Genomic DNA, 25,445 nt, shown 5'->3' on the forward strand with positions numbered 1-25,445 from the left:
CGAGACGTCAGCACACTGCACTTCAGCGGCTCGGACCACGAGAGTCCATTCAGGTTCTCTGCGTCCTCAATTTGCGCTTGAAGTCGTTCAAACCACTCGTGTGCGCCCGCATCAAAATATCCGTCTCGGACCTCGCCCGTGAAGGGCTCCATCGTGATGAGCTTGAGATTTATCTTGGTCGGCGCGTGATGAGTCGTAGCCGGTTGGATTGCAGGGTCGTTTGGCGCCTCCTCCTCATGCTCCACGTCTTCCCCGCCTTCGGAGATGGATGGCTCGGGCTCACGATCGATCTCTTCGTCCCCGTGGGAGCTGTGCGTGGGCATCTCAATGCTCTAGAGACAAGAGGCTGTTAACCTGTGAGGAAGGAGGGAAAATCAAGACTGATATTCTTTTGGTTTAGCCAAGCACAGCAGTGCATCTATGTTGCAGTTCCACTCTGTGTCCTCGCGACATCACTCAGGGCACGGGGCGATTGCTGACAGATCAGTGATTCTTTTGTACGCGTATGACGCTCCTGTTGACACGGTCTCAGTCGTGTTGGGTGTCGCACAGCGTACACTGAGCAGATGGCTACGACATTTTCAGAGAACTGGGAACGTGAATACGAAGATTCGCGAAAAGCAGCGCTCATCTCGATGGCCACGAGAAGTACTTATATTTATTGATGACTACGTCAAAGTTCACCCTTGTTTCTACTTTGAAGAAATTAAGCCTGCAATCAAAGAGCGATTCCCGGCCTCGGCAATAATAACAAAAATCTTCCAAACAGAAACGCGAAAATCGCCGAACTGCTGTTTTTTTTGGTAAGCATTTATTTTATGAGGTACGGTAATCATCAGTCGTCCACTGAAACCTTTCAAACTCGATTATTCGATCTTCCCCCCTCTAAGTGTCAATAATGGAGCTCGAGGCCGAGAACGCGAGGCTTAAGGAGGCGCTACAAGCGCTACAGAAGCGCTACGACCGTCTAGATGCATCCACCACAAAGCAGATTCAGGATCTGACGGACGAGAATGAGCTGTTGGCCGAAGCCAACCGTCTACTGCTCGAGAAACAGGCGCAAAACCCTTCGACTCCCTCCAAAGACGCTCTGAGTCTTCTCCAGGTGCCGGACGAGCTGCTACTGCCCGGTCCAGCGCTTTCAATCCGCCAGCTAGTGGCATTAGACAATGTGCACTCATTCGGGAACTTGCTAAGTGTCAGTGCACACGCCACGAGGCCCGAGATCGTCATCACAGGTGGAGCGGACAAGTGCGTCTGTGTGCACGACTGGAAGACAGGCCAGAAGCTCTGCGCAGTGGAAACTAGCGCCCCAGTGTTGGCTCTGGCGTTTAATCCTAAGAGAGAGTTTGCTGAATACTTTGTAGCTGCAGGAATGGACGCTAAACATGCACTGTATAGACTGGAGCAGCTAGGAAAGCAGTGGCGTGTACGCACGGTATGTGAGTTCCATGATCATAATCGACATGGAGCGTTCAAGATCGCGTGGAGTGCAAGTGGACTGTTCTTTGCCACAGGATCAAGCGATAAGTCGCTGAATATGTATCAGTGCTCGCATCTGGATGGAGACGGTGAACAGGTGGAGAAGATCAAGTCGTTCTACTTTAACGGAACGGTGGAAGCTATGGCGTTTGCTCCGTCGGGATCAGAGAGAAGTGAGCTGCTGGTGGTTGCAGTGAGAGATGACTGCTACGTGCATTACATTGACTGCTCCACGTTCGAGAAGGAGAGGTAAGACAGAGCTCACAAAATGGTGATGTTGTTAAATACTGACTTTATTGCGTTTTGTGGCAGAGTGAACATGAATCCAGACGGCATTGAGCACGTCTCGTACACGATCATGGACCTGAGTCTATCGCCGAGTGGCAAATATCTCCTGGCAGCCACGGATTCCAACCGCAACTTTATCTTCGCAGTAAGTTAATTAATTTATTTGTTATGTATAACCTATTGGCTGTAAACTTACCTTTTCGTCGTCGTCGTAATGCAGATCAAACGGAATGTGGCGCTGAGAAGTTTTTACGGGCACAAGGCTGGACCTTACAGTCAGCCGCGTGCTGTATGGCATCCATCGGAAAAGTACGTCATCTCCAATAACGAAGAGAACGGCACCATCTTTGTGTGGTCTATCGCGTCTGAACAGGTTGTGGAGACGTTTGATGCCCACGACGCGTTGGTACGAGATCTTGTGTGTCCTACCACTGTGTCCTCCTCAGGCTCCCCGACGTTAGTGACGGTGTCTTACGACAAGCGGATGAAGGTCTGGGAATCGCCTCTGGCAACGACAGGCATCGAGATTATGTAAAAAAAAAAAACACACTTAGAAAAGCTGAGAGTTTGTTTATGATGTGCTAAGCTGAGTGAATACTTCTTTGAGATCTCTGATTTCCTGCAAAGCGGCGACCGTCGAGGCCTCCCAACGATCTAACTTGGCTTGAATAGCACTGATCATGCTTTCTTTCCCTTGTAGTTCTGCTTTAAGGGAGTCGGCATCCACACTTTGCTCCAATGGAGAGTGGATCTGCGACCGAGATGCAGACCCAGAGTTTCGGTTAGTGGCTAGACTTCCAGCTAACGCACGTCCACCTCCACTACTCGCAGCACTTGTCGGCTTCGAAGGACTTGAGCTCTTGGTTGAACCTCCACCGCTTGACTGCGAAGAAGAGTTGTCTGCAGGTCTCGATGGACGTGCGCGTCCGTAGTCCACTTCAGGCTCTAAGGTATCAATCAGTGAGTATGGGAAGGCATGATTAAGTGACTTTCACTACTCACCTTTCTTGTTCCTTGGAGCTGCTCCGTCCCCAGACTTTTTGCCGACATTATCAGCTCGGCAACTCTTGTTGTGGATAGCAAGTCGACCTTCAGCAAAAGTTCGACCACAGAATTCGCATTTCTCCATGCCGTGGACATTGTACGCTTCTTGTGCAGCTTGATTGAGTGCCTCAACTTCTTGCCGACTCATTCCTTTATTACCGTCTACGCCGCCTTGACCGATTCCAGGTGGAGTCTTCGGGATTGGTCGACGCTCATTCTTCGGCTTCAGCTCTTCCTGCTGGACCCATAGTTTCTTGCACTGCTTCAAGTGGATCTCAAAGGATGACAACCCATATTGGCGACCACAGACATGACACACTCGCGTGACAGGCCCAGGTTTCAGATCTGTACAACGTAAAGTAGAATCAGCAAGTAGATCTAGTAATTGTTGCTAAATTAACTCGACCCATTGGGATATGGAGACGACGGAGAATAAGGCGGAGTGAAGTGCTCGCTCGACGCTGCGGCGTCCGTTAGCAACCGTTTTGATTTTGGTTACACTAAATGAGTGGGTAGTCCCAAATATCCTCATCTTTTTCCTCGTTTTTTGTGTTGTTTGACCGTTCGATGAGGTTATTGTGGCGAGTATCCACCTCGAAGCACCACAAGATCCGTTTTAACGGAGCGTACTGCTCCATCGCAGCGTAGTGACGCAATGTCGAAAGACCCGCTGCCTCCTTTTCGTCCGAATATATAGCAGCCTTTTCCACGATACGCTCGTCATGGAGTTGCCGGAGTTCGCTTTCACTAAACCTTTCCAGTTTATCGACAAAGTTGGTCCGCTGGGTCTCGGTTAGCGCAGGGAAACCAGTAAAGCGTTTAGGATTCTGGAATACAGAACAAAACTCACTAATTAGGTAAGAAGGTTAGTTGAATCGAAGTTGAAACTCACCGATTGCACTGCGTTAAGTAGCACATTGACAGCTAGAAACTCTTGAGTCCTATTCACGTATTTTTCGTATCTTGAGCCAGGATTCATGATGACTTCGGTGATCTTGTGGTTAATCGATAAACATTTCAAAAGGCCTCGGTATCCCTGTGACCGCACGTCTGGGTTGTTCGAAATGCTGAAAATGACGACTGGTGTTAGTTCTCGAGTCCTATAGATATGATGTTTGGACTTACTTGATCGTTCGAAGTGTACTGTTGAACTTTCGCAGCACCATGGCCATCTCGTTCAAGCCCTCGCAGCTGATCTGACAATCAGACAAGCTGAAATAAACATGGTTTAGCTCCAAATAAATAGTGCTAGAACTTGACAACTCACTTTAGCGATAACAGCGTGGTGTTCTTCTTGAGCGCAGTCGATACATCGGTAGCACCCGCATCCCCTAGGGGATTCTGAGCAAGTGCTATCGACACGATTGTGCAGTTCACCTTCAGCATTTCGGCAATAAAAACGGAGCTTTGATAGTCCAAATGATTGCCAACCAAACTGGCAGGTATCACATCAAAACTTACGTCAAGTCGTTGGCAGAATGACGAATTTTACACCTCGTACCTGACTTCACGGAGAGTTCTGACCCTCCACAGCGCGTTGCACAAGGATTCTACTCCATATACGCGCTTTTCATTGGTGCTGTTGTATACCATTCTGTTCCGACCTAGGTCGAGTTTCTCGAGTGCAGGAAAATCTTGAATGGCATTAGCGAACGCTACTAGCCCGTCTGATCTCAGGTTCACATCACTGAGGCTATACAAGAAGGGAAAATAGTTATAAGTGTGTGGCAACGTCGCGATTTGCTTTAGAAAACTAACTTGAGGTCCTGAAGTAGTCGGCATTTCTTCAGACCCTCGAAGATGGTAATAATCCCATGGAAAACATTCGCTTTTGGTCCAGTCAGTAAATTACCAGACAAATCCAATTTCTGGAGCTGCTTGCGTTCACGTTCCACTAAGATGCCGATTGCTGCTGCGTCTAAGTGGTTAAACTTATGCCCACAGAGAATCGCGTGTCCATTTTCTGAAGCCTGAAGTCGGATTGTAGCGACAGGAATCGGGTTATCCGAGAATTGTAGTGCCTGTAAAGTATTATTCGCGGCCTGTGCAATGTTAATCGCTGCTTGAACTCCAAGCGGTGTACCTGACAGGTTCAAAGCTACCAGTTTACACGTCTTGGAGCGTAGATACGGTACTAGAAGATCCACGAATTCGTCCACAATGAAGAATCCGGAGAGATCGAGCACCTTCTTGCCTCCACTAGCGATATCTCGCACACGCTGAACGATTTCTTCTCCCTGCGAGCTTTTAAAGTTCCCTTTACGATGCAACACCTTCACCTCAAAGAGTAATCGCTGATATGCGTCAGTGATAGAGCGTCGAGTTTCCTCTTCCAATAGCACATCCAAGTCGACAGACAAACCCGGATTCTCGCGTCGAAGTCCTTCAGCCGCACGAGGATCCACTGACACAACATGCCGCAGCAACTCGCAGCCAGGAGTGCCCCGAATCTTCACCTTCGCTCGAGCATTCATCAAGAAATTAATGAATGCTCGAGCGAAAATAAAGGTGATTTTTTTTTGTGCTGACGACGACAATGCTATTGTTGGACACTGTAACTCCAACTTCATGCACTAATCTGGCAACTTACGCAAATAAAAGTGTAAGCTATCATGCTTACGCCAATACAGTATAGAGACCGAATCCTTTACACTGAAGCGACACATGTATCGATGGGATCTTTGCAGTCTCTGGTGCTCTACCTCGTCACTTCCCTGCTCTTCTTGACGCCTACGAACCCTATTGAGCCTGCCCCTCAAGCTGCAGACGCCGATACAGTCGTGAACGCCGACACTTCCAAGAGTATCCGACTGGATGCCAATCTGCTCATTCCTGACGGTGGAGAGCTGCTACTAAACATCCAAGTGCCTCATGAGCCAATTCAGATCCATCCCAAGGGTCCTGCAAAGGTCTCGCGAGTGTATTCCGACCACGTTGATGGAAAACTTGGAGTCGGGGAAGTTATCAACATTTTCGTGAAATTTACGAGTCCCGTGAAACTTTCGGGAGCCGGGACCCCTTACATAGTACTCAAGACGGGGTGTCATGCTACTTCGTGCCATGTTAAAGAGATTCAGCGGCTGAGGTGTATGGCGACCAAGGGAAAATTTGCAGTAGGGTTTGGAAGCCAAAAAGTGGGGAACATACCCTGGGATGCCTCAGCTAAGCTCTTTGCTGCATATTTGAGGAGAATGAACCGCATCAACAAAGTGAACGTCAAGTACAGTATCGACGAAGATCGTGCGTGTACGTTCTTCGGGAACAATATCACAATTACTTTTGATTCAATGAATATTGGAGGAACGGATGGAGATTTGGTAGAATTGACAGGAGATACCACTAACGCCGTGGGAGATGGAGTCGTGTTAGGGCATGTCATGTATACACCCTTAGTGACGTCTACAGCGTGGGAAATACGGAAAGGTGTGCTCGTTCCGGATCGCAAAGCATTTTTTGTAGCCCAAACAGCCCCCGATACGCTAAAATTTGGGTACACGGTGCAGAAAGGAGATAACTCAACGAGACTGGAATATGTTAACAGCGACTCGCTTGCGTTGTCGCTTCGATCGATTGGTGGTGTGAGAATAGTAAATGACGATGATACGAATACAATTGCTAACTGTATTTTACCACCTCCGGGTTTTGAAGGAGATTGGGAACGAGGAATTGGTACAAGCTTGTCGAAAAGTAATGCGCTGGAGATCGACGTGACGCCTCCCTATGTGACAACAGTGACTTCTCCTCATGAAGATGGTACTTTTGGTATTGGTGAAGTGATTCTAGTGCATGTACATTTCTCACAGCCGATCGTGGTGACTGGTTTACCTACTGTTGTATTGGAGACTGGGGCAGTGGATCGTATAATTCCGTTTAACCAAGAGGTAGCAGGGAATATTGCAGAGTTTAAATACATTGTTCAAGCAATGGATACATCACCCGACCTTACATATACGGGCACAACAGCGTTGCAGCTTAATGGGGGATCAATCAAAAGGAAGTCTACTACACCTACTACAATCGCAGTACTGAAGCTCCCTTTTAATGGAGAATCTGGGAGCCTTTCCGTCAGTAAGAATATGGTCATCGATACTACCAAACCAAAGATTGTGAGCGTCACAACTACAGCAAAAGATGGAATATACACGGCCGGAGATGATATTCCAGTGATCATCACTTTCGATACACCCGTAGTTGTTAGTGGAACCCCACAATTAGTATTGAGCACAGGCTCAGTTGATTTGTTTCCGGGTCAGTTTGTTCTGGAAGCTCCGACGTTTACGTCTAACGAGACCGTCGTGTTTCCATCATACTATCTTGGACTCTCCACACAATCGAGTAAGGGACTCCAATTCAAAATTGACGGTCAGATTTTAACCGTCGATTCGGTTAATAGAGATGAAGTAACCATGATTGAAAAATACGCGGGTACCAAGGTCGAACCTGTGACTCTGTCTAATAGAGCCAATGTGCCAATTTACAGCCCTGGCTATCGACCAGCCAAATACTCAAGTGGCAGTGGAACGAAGATGCTGACGTTCGTGTACAACGTTCAAATCGGAGACGTATCGAATCGCCTAGCTTACCTTTCCACTTCGGCTCTGCAACTAGGATCTGGATCCATCAAACGACTATCCACAACGCCGTTTACGAACGCTGATCTCACTCTAGCCACACCTGGAACCAGTGGAAGTCTCAGTGCCGGTGCAGCTCTTGGCATTAACACTGACGCTCCTAGAGTTACTCAAGTCAAGGCAGTCACGCGCGATGGAGTGTACAAAGCCGGCGATGAAATTTATTTCGAAGTGGTTTTTAACTTACCGGTCGTGGTTTCTCCCACAGCTTCGCTAGTGACAAATATCGTCTCTGCAGGGGTCGAAAGACTGGCGATTTATTCGGATGGAAGCGGCACGACGTCGCTGAAATTTAAGTTTGATTGTCTTGAAGACGACCAGGTGACAGTGTTAGATGTTAAAAACGTGAACTCTTTACGAGCATCGTATGGTTCAATACTGGGCTGGATTCGACGGAAATCTGCGGCTCCAATGTTACCTGCATTATTGGATTTACCTGTATCAGGACTATCATCAAAGGGTATTTCGATTAACCAAGGCTGTGAAACGGTGACGGATGTTTTTACTTCCCATGAAGAAGGAACGTACGGAGTTGGCGAATCAATTGATCTTTTAGTGAAATATTTCGCCAGCGTGAGTGTCGATACCACAGGAGGCATACCTACACTGGTTACTTCCACTGGAAACTCTGCAGTGTATCAATCTGGAACAGGAACGCAGACTCTCGTATTCAACTATGTAGTCCAACAATCGGATATATCGGGACGACTTGTATATCCAGATAGATATTCCTTGAAAACCAACGGTGCGGTTATCAAAGGAGTGACCAGTTCTGCACTCTCGTCAACACTTTTACCATCCCCAGAGCTTAGTCAGCTAAAGACTAAGGACAATTTATTTATCCAGACTTCGCCTCCAGTTGTTGTGGAAGTATCGACACGAACTCAAGACCGAGTGATCACTGTTGGAGACACAATTGTAGTGCTTGTGAGCTTCAACTACCCGATCTATGTTCCTCCGCTATCAGTAAAAGCCGGAGCTCCAACGTTGTTATTGAATGTCGGAACGGGTAGTGGAATCGCATCTTCTTACGTTGCAGCGGAGGAAAACGCAGCTTACTTTTCGTTCACAGTAGCAGCCGATCAATCCACCAGCAAACTCTCGTATTTCGGCAGATCCGCACTTAAATGTACTGGTGGCAACGGATTAAACAAAGACCCAAGACAGAGCGCTGGACCACCGAGTGCTGTTTTATTCGGAGATGTTTTCTTTACAAGCTGGGCTGAAATGTCCTCGACTACTAACACTCGACAGATTCGCGTGAAATCCTTCGACTTGCAGCAATTTCCACCTCTTTTGAGCTTTGAAGATGGCGGTGAAGTGTTGTCTATCGTGAATCTTGACTCGACTATGGATGCAACTTCCCCCGAATTGGTGACATTCTCGTCAAAACTTTATCTAGTATGGGTGGAAGCTAGCACAGCGCCGAATAATCCGACCCAGATCCGCGTGGCAGTACTCGCCAGTCGCTCACCTGTCCAATGGGCGTTTGTAGACGCCAAACCTGCTACAAACTTTGGAATTAACAAAGTACCTACAGCTAATGCCGCAGAACCTCATGCTGTGGTCCATGATTCAAAATTGTACATAGCGTGGAACGAAAATCCATCAGGTGTTGCTCAGATTCGAGTCGCCGTCTTTAATGGACATGATTCGACACCAGGGTGGACGTATAGTGATGGAAACCAGAATGCTCGTGGGTTAAATTACGCTGCCCTTCAACCGGCCCAAAGCGTGCGTTTGTGCTCGTGTGGCTCCAAGGGAAGTATGACAAATAATCTGTATGCTGCATGGTCCGAAATATCAACTTTATCGGGTACTGCGCAAATTCGAGTTGCGGTTCAAACTGGAACTGATTCTCTGCCTAACTGGAGGTTTATCGATGGAAATACAGCGACTGGACTCAATATTGGCACGCAAAAGATAGCGATATCCCCGTCGATCCAGTGTATTGGAGGCTCTAGTGTTGCAGTTGGTTGGCAAGAAACCACGGGGGCTACCGGATCAGTGATTTTTATCAAGAAATTTAACGGTGATTTCACGACGCCGCAGTGGATACGTCTGGGTGGTGATAAAGGCTTGAATTTTGATGCGACTCAACCGGCTCAAAACCTTAAGCTGTCAGTACAATTGCTAGGAACGACTGAGACTTTATTCGCGACTTGGGACGAAGCGGATAGCACGGGTACAGCAACGCAGATTCGAGTAGCTCAGCTTCTGACTGGCGCGAATTCCTGGAAATTTTTGGATGGAGGAGCGAAAATTTCAGTTATAAACGATGACGTCTCGCACTCTGCTTCGCGTCCCGTCCTGGTTTGTAAAAAGTCTCGAGATACCACCATTGCAGCTTGGTTAGAGACGCATTCAAACGGTAAAAATCATATAAGATGTAGTGTATTGGACGCTTCGGTGAACGAATGGCAGCCTTTAAGCCAGGGTTGTATTCTACGCAAGGCCACGTCTTCAGTGACTTCTGCCAACCTGCTTCTCCCAGAGTTGAATTCTCCAGGATCTCTGGATTTTGGTCACTCGATTCGAGTTGAAACATCAAAACCAAAAGTTCAAAGCGTGTCTTTAGCTGGAGATATTTACTCGTCCATCACGTCGGTTAGTACTATCCAGACCGTTGATATTTTTAACGTTGCAAGTATTAAACAAGGAGACTACGAACTTGTCTACGGGGACACGAAAACCTCCTGTATAAGCTGGAACGCACCAGCAACAGGCACCGGATCGATTCAGTCTGCCTTGGAATCAATGACAGGACTGGCAATTAAAGTCTCTGTCACCCAAGACACCACTTCTTTTCACGACGGATATCGGTACACAATTACATTTGTTTTTCCTACCATGGGTATTTTGCCGCTTCAAGTGAAAAAAAATCCCGATGCAAAGTGTAAGAAGTTCACGTGCGATCCCACTTTGACTCGCTTTCCCTGCAATCTTGACCTTGTCCAACCGAACCAAAACTCGGATATTCGGGCTACAGCCGGTGTGGTAGATGCTGTGGTGCGATTCTCCTTTCCCGTGGTGATACCAATTGGCATTCCGAAGTTAAGTATTGATACAGGAGTAACAGTCCGCGACGCAATCTACATGACTCGAAGCGCATTGCAGGAGTTTGATGTTGGAATTAATATGGCAAGCTCTGTACTAGGCGGAGGATTTCGCTTGTCTTATGGTGATTTCAGCTCTGGCGTGGGTGTGGCGCCGATCTACACGACGGACTGTATTCAACTCTTGATAAATGATGACGATGGCGTGCAAGAAATGCAGTCCAAGTTGGAAGAGATAGCGTTGATTAAAACCATTGGAATCCGATCAGTATCTCGACGTAAATATCGCAATGGTTATCGCTTCACAATCGAAAATCGCAATAGTGGTGATATGTTAGATTTAGTCCCAGCAGATTCATCAACTTGTCCTGCCATCGCTGCAAGTACTCAAACTATTGATATCAAAGCAGATACCGAAATTTTATCCGGAGAGATAAAAATTCAGCTCGGAGATACTAAGAGTGGTTGTATACCTTGGAACGTCCGTGCAAAGGGCCCATCAAACTCGATGGAGGCAATTATGAAGTATCTGGAAGGTGATCGGATTATTCCCGTGCAAGTTGTGAAAGATCCGTCCGTGTATGTGCATGGAATAAAATACTACGTCAGATTCTCCAATCTGGTGGACGCTAATAGCCCACTTTTAGCGTTTATGGATGCTACATGTGCAACATTTACGTGTAAACTGGCGGGTGGAGCTACTGGTGCATGTACCAGTCTCTCTGTGACGTCAAACGCGGATTTTAAAGTTACTCGTGCGGAATCTGGAGCTATTTCGTTCCGCTATCTTGTTCAACCTAGCGACGAAGCTATATCTCTTATGTACAAAAGTACGACCTCATTGACTGGAACAATCCTCCGATCATCAAAGAATCCAATCCTTGCTGCTTCGTTGACTCTACCGCCTCCAACTGCACTTGTGGCACAGGATGGAGTGACCTCAATGGCAGTTGTGAGGTCGGATACAATCCCCGTAGTCACTCGCGTATATTCGACTACTGTTGATGATACGTACACAGCTGGAGACGTCATAATTGTGATTGCTGAGTTCTCGGAGAAGGTTATAGTGGAGGGTAAACCAGTTCTTGAATTAGACTCGAAAGGAGAAGCGTTCTACACATCAGGCAGTGGGACGAATGTGCTGAAATTCTACTACGAAGTCAAGCCAGGAGAAGCCACAGCAGACTTAAACTACGCGTCGGTAGCCGCTCTTCGAACGTTTACGGTACCAAATTCAAAGATAATATGTGCTTTGTGCTCGGGTTCAGGTATCGATGCCGACACGACACTTCCAGCATTGCATAGTGCAGCAAGTCTTGCGGGAAATAATGCGTTGGTAATCGATACGACGGTACCAATTGTTACATTAATTACTTCTAGTCGTCCAGATACAGCTGCAGGGGGCGTTGGATACGGTCCAGGCGATATCGTGGATATTATGGTGACGTTCTCGACCGATGTAGCTGTAACCGGAACGCCATCTCTAACGCTAAATTCTGGCGGGACAGCAAAATTCACCTATGCTGGGTATCGTCAGCTGCTCGACATTGGCGTCAACGCTGTCGTTCCTGTAACATCGGGACAGTTTGCGGTCATTTTCGACGGAAAAGTATCGGGATGTATCGATTTTGATGATGCAAGTAGCGTCGCTGCAACGTCACTAAAGACGCGTCTTCTTGAATTCAAAGCCATTGCTCGGATTGGAATATTGTCCGTGACTATGACCAAGAAGAAGAACGGGAATCGATTCGAAATTCTCTTTGACTCCACGAAGGTTGTAGACGTTCCTCTCGCTATTGAACTAACAGTTTCGGACATGTGTGATCCTCTTCAGCCATCATCTGCAGCACAGGAAACTCTGGTCTCTAGAGTCACAGACAACCAGATTGTGTTTCACTATACAGTTGGAGTTGGGGACACTACTGCAGTCCTCGGTGTGACTAGCACCAGTATTTCACTCAATTCTGGTACAGATTCTATCCTACGCCAATCCGGATCTCCTGTTATTGTAGCAAATGTTGCATTACCAATCTCGACTTCTCCGCAAAGTTTGGCTCAGACTAAAAATCTCAAAATTGACGGAATTCCAGCACAAATTTCCGATGTCATTTCGGATTCAGCAGCAGGCACGTATGGCGTTGGCTTTCCTGCTTTAGCAAGTCCATTGACTGTGGCTCCAGGTGAGATTCTACTTCATCTAGTATTTACTCGTCCGGTTGTGGTAATTGGGACCCCCGCTGTGGAGTTAGCGACGGGTTCTTTACGTCCAAGTGGAGAATTTATCCCAAATCGACTCGCGAAATTTATCAACCAACCGCAGCCAAACCATGTGGCTTTCCTCTATCATATTGAACCCGACGACTACAGTACAAACCTCGCATTCCCAAATGTCAGTGTACTAAATGGAGCCAATATTTATTGTGCATCGTCAACAATGTCTGTTCGGGCGTCACTGGTTCTCCCAAAATTGACAATAAGCAACGGCATCATCAAAATTGACGCGTTTTCCGTCCCTGCGACAGTGAAACTCGCTTCTTCGCATGAAGACGGAGAGTACGGCGCTGGAGAATTAATTGAAATTCAAGTGAGTTTCTCGAAACAAATTGTACTGCTATCAGGTCTTAATCGGAACCAAGACTGGCACGCGCGATATCCCGTAGCGCTGGAATTCAAGAGAAATATCTACATCATGTGGACGGAGCGCGATGATATGCAAGCTCCTAGTAAGAGTTTCCTGTATCTGCGAGTGTTTTCCAGTGATACATTGGATGTTGTAGCCACCACGTCAGTCTCTGCTGTTAACCGAGTGCCTAATACGTTTATTGAGAAAGTGGCGATGACTGTGTGGAAACAGAATCTTTATGCAGCTTGGGATGAAGGAGGTCTGCTCTATTGTGCCCTATTTGAGGGAATTCCCTCGATTAATCCATGGACTTTGATTCCGAACATGGGGATCAATAAGAACATGGCAATGGCTGCTAGTGACCCTGCACTACTCGTTTACAATCTGGAACTTGTCGTTGTATGGAGAGAAAAGGCGCTTCCTGTTGGTAGTAGCGCTTTGGTTGGGCAGATTCGAGTGGCTGTTCTTAACTACGATATTGACGCTCCTCTGTGGATTTTTCACGATGGTAACCAATTGGACTCTGGCCTTAACAAGAACAAACTTATGGATGCAGATGACCCCGCTACTGTGGTTTATCGCGGGAGAATGTATGTTTCGTGGACTGAAATGAATAAAGATGGAGCGTACGAGATTGTGATTGCAAGACGGAACATCCAAACTCGGGATTTTTCGACCTGGACGTATCTGGATGCGCTTCCTTCTTCGTATCCCGCATATAGTTTTCTATCCGCTTATAAACCACAGTTTACTGTACGACGGAAAGGGATTGAGGACATGGCGTTGCTGATCTCGTGGTATCGAGATACTGTGACAAGTAACGTGTCGGAAGTAATTACTGGTCAAGTCCTCGATTTGGACTGGGAAGCTTCTGTTACTGGCAGTATCCCACAAACAATCAACGCTGCGGAGGGTAATACGACAGTCGACAAGGTGAATCCGAACTCGATCGAACAAAAATTCGTCACTTGTGGCGATAATATCTACTCTTCATGGCTAGATCTGGAGGGAAATAATGACGAAGATGCTGCGTATGTTCTAAAATTCGCCACTCTTCCGCCTGGAGCTCATGTTTACACTGGGTGGACATCAGCAGTGAACCAAAGTAACTTAAATCATAACCCAAAGCGTGATGCTATCGATTCATCTCTCGTCTGTTCTACCTCTTCCAATGGTAATCCGCATCCCGGCCTCGTGTGGACTGAATATGATGGATATTCTATCAAACTACGCTTCCGGCACTATACTGTTGTACCCAGAACACCTGGAACAACTAGTACTTATTATGGTGAGACGATAGCTGGAGCTCCTGTCTTGATGCTAGCCACTCAGTCGAATCCATTGGGCTATGCTGCGTGTATCGATAAGAGCGGGATTACAACCACAATGCTATCGTTCACGTACATCGTTCAGCCAGGAGAATCCTCACCGCAGCTAGAGATCATGGGTCAAGATGCTCTAAAACTTAACGGTGCCGTAATTCGAGATATCGCTGGAAAAGATCCCGATTTTACACTTTTCCCGGATTCAGCGAATCTACGAAGCTTGAGTTACAATAGCAAATTGGCGATTAATACGACACCCCCTACGGTGCTGAGTGTGACGTCCAAGAATCCCTCGGGAGAATACGGAGTCGGACAAATTCTCGAAATTCAAGTAACTTTTTCCTGTCCTGTGGTAGTGATTAAAGGCGATCCAGCGACTCCGCCAACTCTCTCACTACGTTCGGATGAGCTTCATTTACTTACGAGTTCACAAGGGATTGCAACTTACGCTGGAGGATCGGGTTCAAGTGTCCTTACGTTCGAGTACACGACAGGCCTGCAGGACTATTGTGAACAACTGGACTATATGGATACAGCTTCTTTAGCGCTTCACGGCAGCACGTGGGCTATTAAGAGGAATGCGACGCGTCCTACGACTGATGCTGTACTCACTCTCCCACCAATAAAGTCAGCCAACTCACTGAGTGGGAGCCGTACTATTGTGATTAAATCTACGCAACCTAGCGTCGTTAAAGTGACTTCTTCGACTCCTGATGGCACGTATTATCCCGGAGACATCGTACTCGTTGATGTTTTGTTCTCGCTACCTGTTTTTGTGTTTGGATTCCCTGTTTTACTATTGGAGACGGGTGGTAATGCACCTACTCGATCTTCTCTAAGGTCGGGTAACGGCACTGATAAGCTCACATTTGAATATGGTATTAAGGTTGGAGACAAAAGTGCTCGATTGGATGTGGTAGATGATCGAGTTGGAGACGATAAGGCCTATTTCGTAATGTCATTAATGCTGGAAGGGTATGCAGAGATCAAAAGAGCTTCAACCAATCCGTTTACAACCGCAGTGGCAGCATTACCTGCTCCTGGTCTCACTGGATCATTGTCCTTTAGCAAAAATATTATTGTAGATTCGACGCCACCTACTATTATTGACATTCGCTCCCCGGTTATTGACGGAACCTACGATATCGGAGAGCAGATTGACTTTTTGCTTGTTTTTTCTCGTCAAGTGGTGGTAACGAGTATTCCCGAGGTTATCCTCAACGTTCCGTCTGAATACAGCCGCACTGCCGTTTATACTGACGGATCCGGCACGAGTATCCTTCGATTTTCGTATTTCCCGAAAGTAGGAGATAACTCCAGAAACTTGGCATTGGATATTCTAGATGAAAATTCACTTATTCTCCGCCCCCTCCTTCGTGGTAAGGAATTGTTACAGAACCCCGCTGAAATCTTGTGTAGCTCTTCAAACCCAGTACTACGCGCTGATATTAAGCTGCCAATTCCTGGAGTTGCTGTACGTTCTGATGCCGTTCTAAGTCTTGTTGGAAATAATCGGAAAATTTTTGTTAGAACGGATGGATTTCGAGTTAAAGCGATCCAGGCAGACATACCGAGTGGAATCTATTCCCCTGGTCAGAGAATTGTCATCTCAGTAGTCTTTACGGGCCCCACAGTTGTTCAAGGAAGTCCCCGCTTAAAACTGAACTCAAACACCGCAGCATACGCGGTTTATATTGGTGGAACAGGGACATCTAAGCTTCGATTTGAGTATATTGTGGCGACTGGAGATAGCTGCTCGGTGCTTGAAGCTGCGTCTCGAGGTGCATTGGAGCTCAATGGAGGAGTAATTTCTGACACTGGCGGGATCTACGTACCTCTACGTCTTGGAATTCCTACACAACCTGGTAGTTTATCGGACGACTACAACATTGAAATTACTTCAGCGCCTCCGTCAGTTCTTCATGTGTACTGCAAGGACGGAGACGGCAGCTACGGAGTCGGGGATACTCTACATATCGCGGTTGTTTTTTCACGAAAAGTTACCCTTTCGAATCCCCCTCCGTTGCTTTTACTCCAAGTTGATGTCGGAACTCGCGCCGCAACGTATCTTTCAGGTGATAAAACAGATACCCTCGAGTTCACGCTTCAGATTTTGAATGGAGATTCCACTGCTCTATTGGATTATGCGAGTAAAAATGCGCTAACGGGTACAATCCTTGCACTATCTACCACGCCGACAACTGCAGCGAATTTGGAGCTTCCGGTCCCTGGAGCTGAAGGAAGTTTAGCGGATTCTACCTCAATTCGAGTGATTTCAACGCCTCCAGTCATTATGGATGTTCGAGCCGTAAGCCGTGATGGAAACTACGGTCTTTATGATAATCTTCGTATCCAGATTAGATTCTCCTTTCCTATATATGTTAGCCCTGTGGCTTCACAAACTTGTACCTTGACACTAGCAGTTGGTGACGTTGAATTCAGAAAAGCGATTTACGTTGGCGGATCTACCACTACAAAAATGGAATTTGAGTACATCGTTCAGAACGGGGATCGTTCGTCTCGTCTGGACTATATTGGGGCAAATAGTCTACATTGTACAATTCTTCAGGCCACAGCAGTACCATCTCTTCAAGCCTCAAGAATTTTACCACTACCTGGTGCAGAAGGGAGTCTTAGTTACAATTCTGCACTCCAAATCGATGCATTTTCGCCGCGAATTACCTCAGTATCGTCTGGAACGGAGAACGGAGTTTACGGCGCAGGCCAAGTGATTGATATAGCGATCACTTTTTCGGAAGCCGTACTGGTTCCAAGTGGAGCTAAACCGCGTTTACGCCTCGCAATTGCCTCGAATGTCCCAGTTGATACATTGATTGAAAGCTCGATAGAACCGTACGCGACGTATAATGGAGGCTCTGGATCGAGTGTCTTAAAGTTTGTGTTTACTGTTCGAGTAGGGGACATAGCGTTACCATTGGAATACGCAGGGATTGACGCTCTGTCGATGACGATTCATAGTGCTCAACTCACTGCAGTTGAGAAGATATACCGATTCGCGTCGATACGATTACCTGTACCTGGAGCTACAGGAAGTCTCAGTAATAATCGCGATATTCACATTGATACATTGGAGACACCACGGGTGATTGGTGTGGGGAGTTTAACGGCCAATGGAATATATACAGCAGGGGATACGCTAACGATTTCAGTGACGTTCTCAACACCGGTGACTGTAACTGGTTCACCGCCTACTTTGCTGTTAAATACCGGGAATCCAGATACACAAGATTCAGCCAAGAAAGCGGTGTACGTAGCTGGATCGGGTACTTCAGTGTTACTGTTTGAGTACAAGGTTCAAATTGGAGACAGCGTTGACCGATTAGAGTATAAGCCTTGTTCTTTATCTGAACGAAATGCCTTTATTCAGCGCAAATGGGATAAGTTGGTGCGTTGCTCTAGTACAGCGAACGCACTACAGCTTGGAGGGATTGGTAGCAGTATCAAACGTTCGTCAACTGTCCCAGTTACGGACGCTGTCTTGGATTTGCCTGAGGTTAACGACTGGGCAGAGCTACGTGTTGCTACGACTGGTGATAATTTCGTTTATGTTACGCAAGTAGAGCCAACTACTGGTGCCGAGAAGAGCACTTTGAAATTATTAGAGAATGAATTCAGTATTTCGCATCAAAAAGCTGCTATTAACATCTACAGTAACGGGATCCCAAGCCACGACACAATTCTGCACGAGAAAATTAAAGAACAAAAATATTTTATCGAGTTGCAGCGATTCCCGACACTACAGAGTCAAATTCTCAATCTCTCTCGAATACCTGATGCGTTCAGTGGTATATTTCTCAACGGAATTTTATTCAAAAACAGCAACAAACGTGCCAAAAGTACAGACGACTGTGGTGGAGCTATCAACGCAGACGGTCATTACTTCTACGTAGACCTTCCGAAATGCTACCTTGCTGCAATTCACGAGCCCCGCGAACCTAAAGTGAGCTTAACAGGTCAGATAAAGAGACCAATGTCTGTAGTTGTTGCGTACGCGCTGGATGGGTTCCCGATCTACGGCTATTACGACGAAGACGGAGAGCTACCCAGTGATCTGGACGAATGTCACGGCCACATTCGACGCGATGGACAGTACGCTTACCACTTGATACCACCTGAAACATCGGCTTCTCCGTTTATGCCTTGTCTTAGAGGACTCGCGTCTACGTCTCAACTCTCTGTCTTTCGCTATCCAGCCGATATATCAGCAGTGGAAGGCTTACCGTTGTCCGAATTAGCCAAGTTCAACAGTTTTGTGATCGACGAGAACCCCGCAACCTACAACGCCGATACGTGGCTCAACCCAGAAAGCGTGTCGGTGGTGTACACTTCTACCACCGTAATTGTACGCAGTAATGGTATGCCTGCTGGAACCTATGGCCCCTTCCCGAATGCATACAACCGATTCAGTGTATACGAACAAGACTATGTTTTCCAGTTCCCACGGAATCCTGTAATAGCTGCAACTACCACGTCGTTACCGAGGGATACTCCGATCGGTGTTATGGTAAATGGAGTACCCTTTTTCGCTGCCAAGTCTGATGTTTACGGCGGTATTGTGGTTGATATCACGAACTCGGCGTATATTTTGTTAGATAAATGCAACGGACTTGTTGATGCTGGCGGCGACTACAGATACTACGCGAGTCCGGATTGTTTACTACACGAACTCGGAGATAAAGTTGGACAGCCTTCACCTTTGATAGGCTTCGCGTTCGACGGATTCCCATTGTACGGACCTTACGGCGAGAATGGCCAGATGCCTAATGCCTTAGATGCTTGTAATGGACGAGTAGGCGACGACGGAACGTACCGTTACCATGTGACACTGACAGCACCGTATTTGTTAGGGTGTTTTCGTGGTACCCCTGCAATAGATCAGAAGAATTTGTACGCTGCGAATGATCTGTACCGAAGTCTCAGCTACGCTCATGCGTTGAGGATCAACACAGATCGACCTCAAGTAACTCACGTGTTCACTAACAAACGACCAGGTGTGTACGTCACGGGTGAGAGTATCGACGTTGTTGTAGAATGGTCCACTCCGGTCCAAGTCATTGGGACCCCGACAATTTCGATCCTGAATTCATCACGTGTTGCAACATACGACGCGACACGAAGCTCCGCACAACAGACGGTTTTTCTCTATGTAGTAAACAGAAATGATGTAAATATCGAGGATTTCTCGTACGATGCTCATGTAGCGATTCAGCTGAATGGAGGGCGCGTCGCTCGGTTTGCAACAATTCCAATCCTGGATGCTGATCTCGATCTGATTCCGAGCGACCTGGACAATATCGACCTCATTCGCAGTAGAACTCCTGGTCTTTCATCGAAATTTCAACTGGTACGCGACTTACGAGTGGTGCTTCGTGGGTTGTATCATCCTAGAGCGCACGACCTTCGTGCACGGGTATTCCATGGTAACCGTGAAAGTATCATCTTTGACGGTTGCTGCACTGCACGCGATGCCTTTGGTATACCGGATGTACCCGATGTACTGACCAACCGAGCCCAACTTGCGTCAGAGGCACGTAATCCAACTAGTGGCATTGGGTGGGACTACAGCTTTAGTGATTTTAATGGAGACAAGAACTTGGCACTTGATGGAGGTGCCACTGCGCTGCAGAGCTCTACAAGCGATACTTGTGGACCGATGAATGCCATCGATGGGAGAATCCGAGGCGTGGATGTATCAACGCAAACAGTGGTGCGAACGTTACCGGCAAAAGGAGTGAATGAGTCTGCGTGGTGGGAATTGCGCTTAGTAGACGTTGCCACCGTCGGTACTATTCGTATCTGGATAGCGGATAGCGATCCGACTGTTGCAGCCGATGTGTTTATGTTGAGAGTCGACTCAAGCGATGGGGTTTCTACTGTGGCAGGAGACTTCACGCTAATTTTTACTACACAAGATAACAAACAGCTCGAAACGGAGTCTATAAGCTACAATGCAGTGGCGATGATAGCAGACGAGAAAGCGCGTATCATTTCGTCAGGTATCGGGCGTGGAGAGTCCATTCAAGCTAAACTTCTGGCTTTAGGAGACATCGTCCCTCGGTTGGTGATAAAACGAGATCCTCGAGATGCCTCGTTGTCACGCAATGGAGCGTTCACGTGGCATATCACGTTCCTAGATAACTCGCGAGCGGCGTTATCAGTCGGTGTTAATAACGTCTCTAGTGGCACTGGAATCGTTAATGTCGGTCCTCCGCTTTCCATTGACGATGATAGCGACCCTATCGTATATCGCAAGGGAGAAGCAGCCAAACCTAGCGCCAGCACATCGGTGAGAGCCACAGAACAGTCCATGTTCCCGTTCTGGGTCTTGCTGTTCGACAGTTCTGCTGTAATGGACGTCGAGAGCTTCGCAGATGCCTACGCTCGAGCCATTTTTTCTTATCGCGTCGACGAGAGACATGCTAACCGTAGTGTTATTTCAGTTGTACCTCCACTCGGTACCAAAGCACAATACGTGCGTGTCGTTGCAGAACTACCACGAGGTGTTATATCGATAGCAGAAGTGGAAGTATTCACGGAACAAAGCCACGTTTTATCGCAATACGCCGGTGGAACTCCCGTTCGAACAGCGTATCATCCAGGAAGTAAAACATGGTCACCAGAAGAACCTTTCCGCTATACATTTAGCGGTATGCCAAGTGAAGGTTCGTGGACTTTGGCGATTGAGGATATGGCAGTAAACGGGAGTAATTTATCTTCACCAAAGCTGAATTCCACTGCAGGTGGTATGTCCGACTGGGTGTTATATATCACGAACCAAGCAGGAGAAACAGTGTCGTATTATATGGATTTCCAGGCTCAATTACATGCTCTACCGCGACATGGGACGCTTTATGTCGGATTGGACGAGACCGAACGTGACCACCTTGACATCGACCGCAACGGGTTGCTGGATTCCATTGAAGCAGACACGTATCTCCGTAGATATTCACCGAACAGCTACTCTGATTTATCCGCGAATATTCGGGATCGAGAACTCAAAGAATTCATGCTAAGCTACGAGGAATATGGAGCTGTGCAAGTTCTACGTGACTCCAGCGAGCGCCAGTTGCGGCTTCCGTCTAGAGTGTGCAACGCCGAGTGTTTGGCCGCTATAAAGCTGGATCCGTACTTCTACGTGGGTCTTGAAGGTGATAAAGCGTTGAAATTGTTAAGAGTAGTTGGCGATCGGGTTGTAAAGTACGTTCCGGACGCTGGTTTCCGTGGATTGGACGCCTTCACGTTCTCCGTCGCTGTTACTGGACATGAGTCGCGTGTACTCGGGACGATCCAATTGACTGTAAAGGAATGCGAGGATGCAGAGTGCCGCATGTCCAGCTTCTTGTTGCATCGCAGCACGCGGTAATGACGAAGGCGTCCGTTATAGATTGAGGCCGTAAACTTTAGATGAATGTTGAATATGCACAACATCGTGGAATTTGTGCACGGGTGTTTGTGAGGAAAGACTGAAGACTTTTCCATTCAATGATAGTATCGTAGGCATTGAAGTAGTAGGAGCCGTAGACTCTAGGGGATGAATGGATTTGAAGTCTGTAAGTAACGAGCTCGAGTTCCCAGTGACTAAAGCGTTGAATCGAAAAAAATTAATCACCCTTACTTGGAGCTTTGTGCTCTTCTCATGTCGTCTTGCATTGGTTGACAAAGTAAAGCTCATTCCGGAATTTGCCGAACCAAGAACACTACTACCCGACCTAGCTAAGTGAGCTATTTACCCTGCCCAAACACTACTAGTATGAAGGTCACCCATATCATCGCTCTTGCTGCGGCGGTTGTCGCTTCGATCACCGTGCCATCTGATGCAGCGTGGGGCTTGACGACGCAAGTAAAGAGCAACCACGTGCAGTTTGGCCGTCAGCTTGGAGCTGGCAGTCTTCGTGGATCAGAGCAGCAGCAGGTGCAGCAGAGCTCACCCACGCAGACGGGTTCCAGTCAAGCCCAGGAGAGTAGCAGCTCGGGGAAGAGCGACGATGTAGGCGAGAAGAAGGATGACGACAAGAAGGACGACGGCGGTGATGACACCAAGGAAAGTGGTGGCGATAAGAAGGAAGACGGCGGCGACGACAAGAAGAAAGACGGCGGTGACGACAAGAAGGGCGACGGTGGCGACGATAAAAAGGACGACGGCGGCGACGACAAGAAGAAAGACGGCGGCGACGACAAGAAGAAAGACGGCGGTGACGACAAGAAGAAAGACGGCGGTGACGACAAGAAGGGCGACGGTGGCGACGATAAAAAGGACGACGGTGGTGACGATAAGGACCAAAAGGAGAAGAGTGAAGACGATGGCAACACTGACGAAGACGAGAAGCAAGATGACGGGAACACCGACGAGGACGAAAAGAAGGACGGCGAGAAAACCGGCGAGGGTGAAAAGCAGGAGGGAGGTGAGAAAAAGGAGGAGAGTGGTGACAATAAGGACGACGACAAGGGAGGTGATAAGGGGGATGACAAGGGAGGTAATGAGGGCGATGACAAGGGGGACGACAAGGGAGGTGATAAGGGAGACGACAAGGGGGACGACAAGGGAGGTGATAAGGGAGACGACAAGGGGGACGACAAGGGAGGTGATAAGGGAGACGACAAGGGGGACGACAAGGGAGATGATAAGGGCGATGACAAGGGAGGTGATAAACAGGAAGGCGGTGAAAGCAAACAGAGTGACGAGAAGCAAGGGGGGAGCGGCGAAAAGAAGGAGGGTGGTGTAAACAACGATACTGAAGAAAAACAACAGGGTGGCTCAACCTCTGAGAAGCAGAGCGGCGAAGGACAAGACCAGACTCAGCAGCAGGCGTAATTGCATTCTTGTGGAAACCGTTAGCTGCGTTGGGTAGAATATGTAGTGATTCTGTTGTGACGATGGCATGCAAATGCAAAGGAACATTTTGCTGTTTTCGTAAAGTTTTATGTCATAGCAGGAATGGTTTTTCGAGTTCATATACGGAGGAGTCACCAACACAATACCCTTACCAATATAAAAACGCAACCGTTGGAGGCCAGGATTATCGACATGTATTTGTGCAGGATTGGAATCCTGGTTGTGTCCAGGATTGAAAAAAAATTCCTTTCCGACTCAGCTATTTCCGAAATTTATAAATTTCAGGCCGTCTCATTTTAGTTTCTGCCGTCCCTCCGATAAGATGCAGCGGGACGCCGTCGACGAAGACGTAGACGCCACGAGCTCGCGCGAGCGCGCACGCGGCTCATCTCCGTGGCGCAGGGGACCGGGACTCTCCGACACGCATGTGGCTGGTGGTTCTGGAGTGACGGTCGCGACTGGAGGCCGTGAACATGACGTTGGTAGTGTATTTCCTGGAAGTTCTGGCGCCTACGACGACGGCAGCGGCTCGGACGTAAAGGAGGGGGAGGATGACGATGTAGAAGGGGAAAACTAAGGAGGACCCTCACAAAAAAAAGCTACTTGTTGCAAAAAATAGAACGAACCGTCGGCAACGGTAAATCCAATTTTTGGCGTTGCCGACGTAAAAGACAACATCACTACAATACACATTTCACAACGCACAGATTTTATAAGTAAAATATTGTAACTTCTAGACAAGAAACCACCACCGTGTGTTCTTTTATTCCACAATCAGAGCTGTCTTCATTCCACAAACTCTTGAGACTCTTGAGAGAACACCCTACGCAATGTCGGAGCAACTTTTTCACATTGACCCTCCTCCGGAAAAAAACCTATCCAAAACATGATGTCGCTGAATCCGCGCTTCATGCGTGGACAAGATCAAATGGCTTCAACGTATCGCGAAGGCGTTTACGAAAAATGACAACGGCGACATTTGCATCCGAAATTACGAATGTGATCGTGCGGGCAAACCGAAGTGTACTCAAAACCTCGCTGCCGAAGACAGGGTTCGAATTAAACGCGGGTCGAAACGGTGTGGCTGTCCAATGCGGATTTCGTTGAGGGCGATCAACAAAAATGCACCTGCAGGGGAATGGGCCATCGTCCACACTGGTAATGGTAGCGCCTTTCACAACCACAAGCCGTCCATGGTCGCTCGTGTCCACGCAGCTCACAGATCCAGAGCTGCTCAGGATATCATTGCTACTTCTGAGCGCTCAGTTCACAGTATAATTGAGGCCCAATCTGCTGCTGGTGTACCTGTAGCCAACATTTACGCAACAATGTTGAATCAAGACCCCAACACTCTGATAGTTCCTAAGGATATCGCGAACACCAAGGACTCAGCTCGTCGTCGAGTTCTCGCTTCCGCTACGCCTATTGAGGCTCTCTTCAACCAGCTCAACCAAGATAAGTTCTTTTATCGATACACAACACACCTCGAAACGCAACGCCTTAAATATCTTCTGTGGGCTCATTTTGCTACCGCAAGTCTTTACAAAGTTAATTCCGACATTTTGGTGATGGATTGCACGTACAAGACTAATAAGATCGATCTTCCGCTTCTCAATGTCATCTCACTTACTGGAATGGACACTGTAATTCCTGTATGTCAAGCCTGGCTTCCAGGCAAGAAGAAACAAGACTACACTTGGGCTCTGAACATGTTACGGCTACTGATATTGAAGTATGACGTCCCAGAGCCGAGAATCATTTCGCATGATAGAGACCAAGCGTTAATGAATGCTCTGGCACTCGTTTTCCCCGACGGACCGACAATTCTGTGTCGATGGCACATGAACAAGAACGTACTGAGTAAAGTAAGATAAGTGCGGGGCAAGGTGGCTGTCGAAAAACCTGCTCCTGGTCAATCCAAGTACTCGAATTCTGTGGCCACAGACAAATTTATGGCGCTGTTTTACCGCACAGTCGACTCGGAGACGGAAGAGAATTTGCGAGCAAACAAGGCCGCTCTAGCTGAATCTAACGCCCAACTTGCCGCATATCTATCGGAGCACTGGTGGAAGTACGAAGACAAGATCGTTAAGGTCCAAACTAATCGGTTCATGCACTTTGGTGTTCGAGATACGTCAACTG

The 25,445-nt window shown here is 47.6% G+C and overlaps 5 protein-coding genes across 5 annotated transcripts; 3 read left to right on the forward strand and 2 right to left on the reverse strand.

Annotated features, from left to right (window-relative positions):
- Positions 1-826: 826 nt before the first annotated feature.
- Positions 827-2,507, forward strand: PPTG_18602 (hypothetical protein). Its single transcript, XM_008916635.1, has 3 exons — positions 827-1,731; positions 1,795-1,915; positions 1,991-2,507. The coding sequence occupies exons 1-3, from the start codon at positions 899-901 to the stop codon at positions 2,303-2,305; spliced, it is 1,269 nt and encodes a 422-aa protein (XP_008914883.1). The 5' UTR covers positions 827-898; the 3' UTR covers positions 2,306-2,507.
- Positions 2,342-3,224, reverse strand: PPTG_18603 (hypothetical protein; the record flags this gene model as incomplete). The annotated part of the gene is made up of 3 exons (XM_008916636.1): positions 2,342-2,715; positions 2,773-3,159; positions 3,221-3,224. 3 exons carry the CDS (start codon positions 3,222-3,224, stop codon positions 2,342-2,344), a joined length of 765 nt encoding a protein of 254 aa, XP_008914884.1.
- A 26-nt stretch (positions 3,225-3,250) lies between these two features.
- Positions 3,251-5,303, reverse strand: PPTG_18604 (hypothetical protein). The gene is made up of 6 exons (XM_008916637.1): positions 4,573-5,303; positions 4,316-4,507; positions 4,082-4,249; positions 3,940-4,026; positions 3,707-3,881; positions 3,251-3,641 (listed from the first exon to the last, which is right to left on the reverse strand). Exons 1-6 carry the CDS (start codon positions 5,286-5,288, stop codon positions 3,315-3,317), a joined length of 1,665 nt encoding a protein of 554 aa, XP_008914885.1. The 5' UTR covers positions 5,289-5,303; the 3' UTR covers positions 3,251-3,314.
- Positions 5,304-5,395: 92 nt separating this feature from the next.
- Positions 5,396-21,876, forward strand: PPTG_18605 (hypothetical protein). The gene has a single exon (XM_008916638.1). The coding sequence runs from the start codon at positions 5,427-5,429 to the stop codon at positions 21,831-21,833; it is 16,407 nt and encodes a 5,468-aa protein (XP_008914886.1). The 5' UTR covers positions 5,396-5,426; the 3' UTR covers positions 21,834-21,876.
- Positions 21,877-22,155: 279 nt separating this feature from the next.
- PPTG_18606 (hypothetical protein) lies at positions 22,156-23,480 on the forward strand. The gene has a single exon (XM_008916639.1). It carries the CDS (start codon positions 22,221-22,223, stop codon positions 23,280-23,282), a length of 1,062 nt encoding a protein of 353 aa, XP_008914887.1. The 5' UTR covers positions 22,156-22,220; the 3' UTR covers positions 23,283-23,480.
- The last annotated feature ends 1,965 nt before the right edge of the window (positions 23,481-25,445 follow it).

The sequence above is a fragment of the Phytophthora parasitica genome, assembly GCF_000247585.1.
Source record: "Phytophthora parasitica INRA-310 unplaced genomic scaffold supercont2.87, whole genome shotgun sequence".
Lineage (NCBI taxonomy): Eukaryota > Oomycota > Peronosporomycetes > Peronosporales > Peronosporaceae > Phytophthora > Phytophthora nicotianae.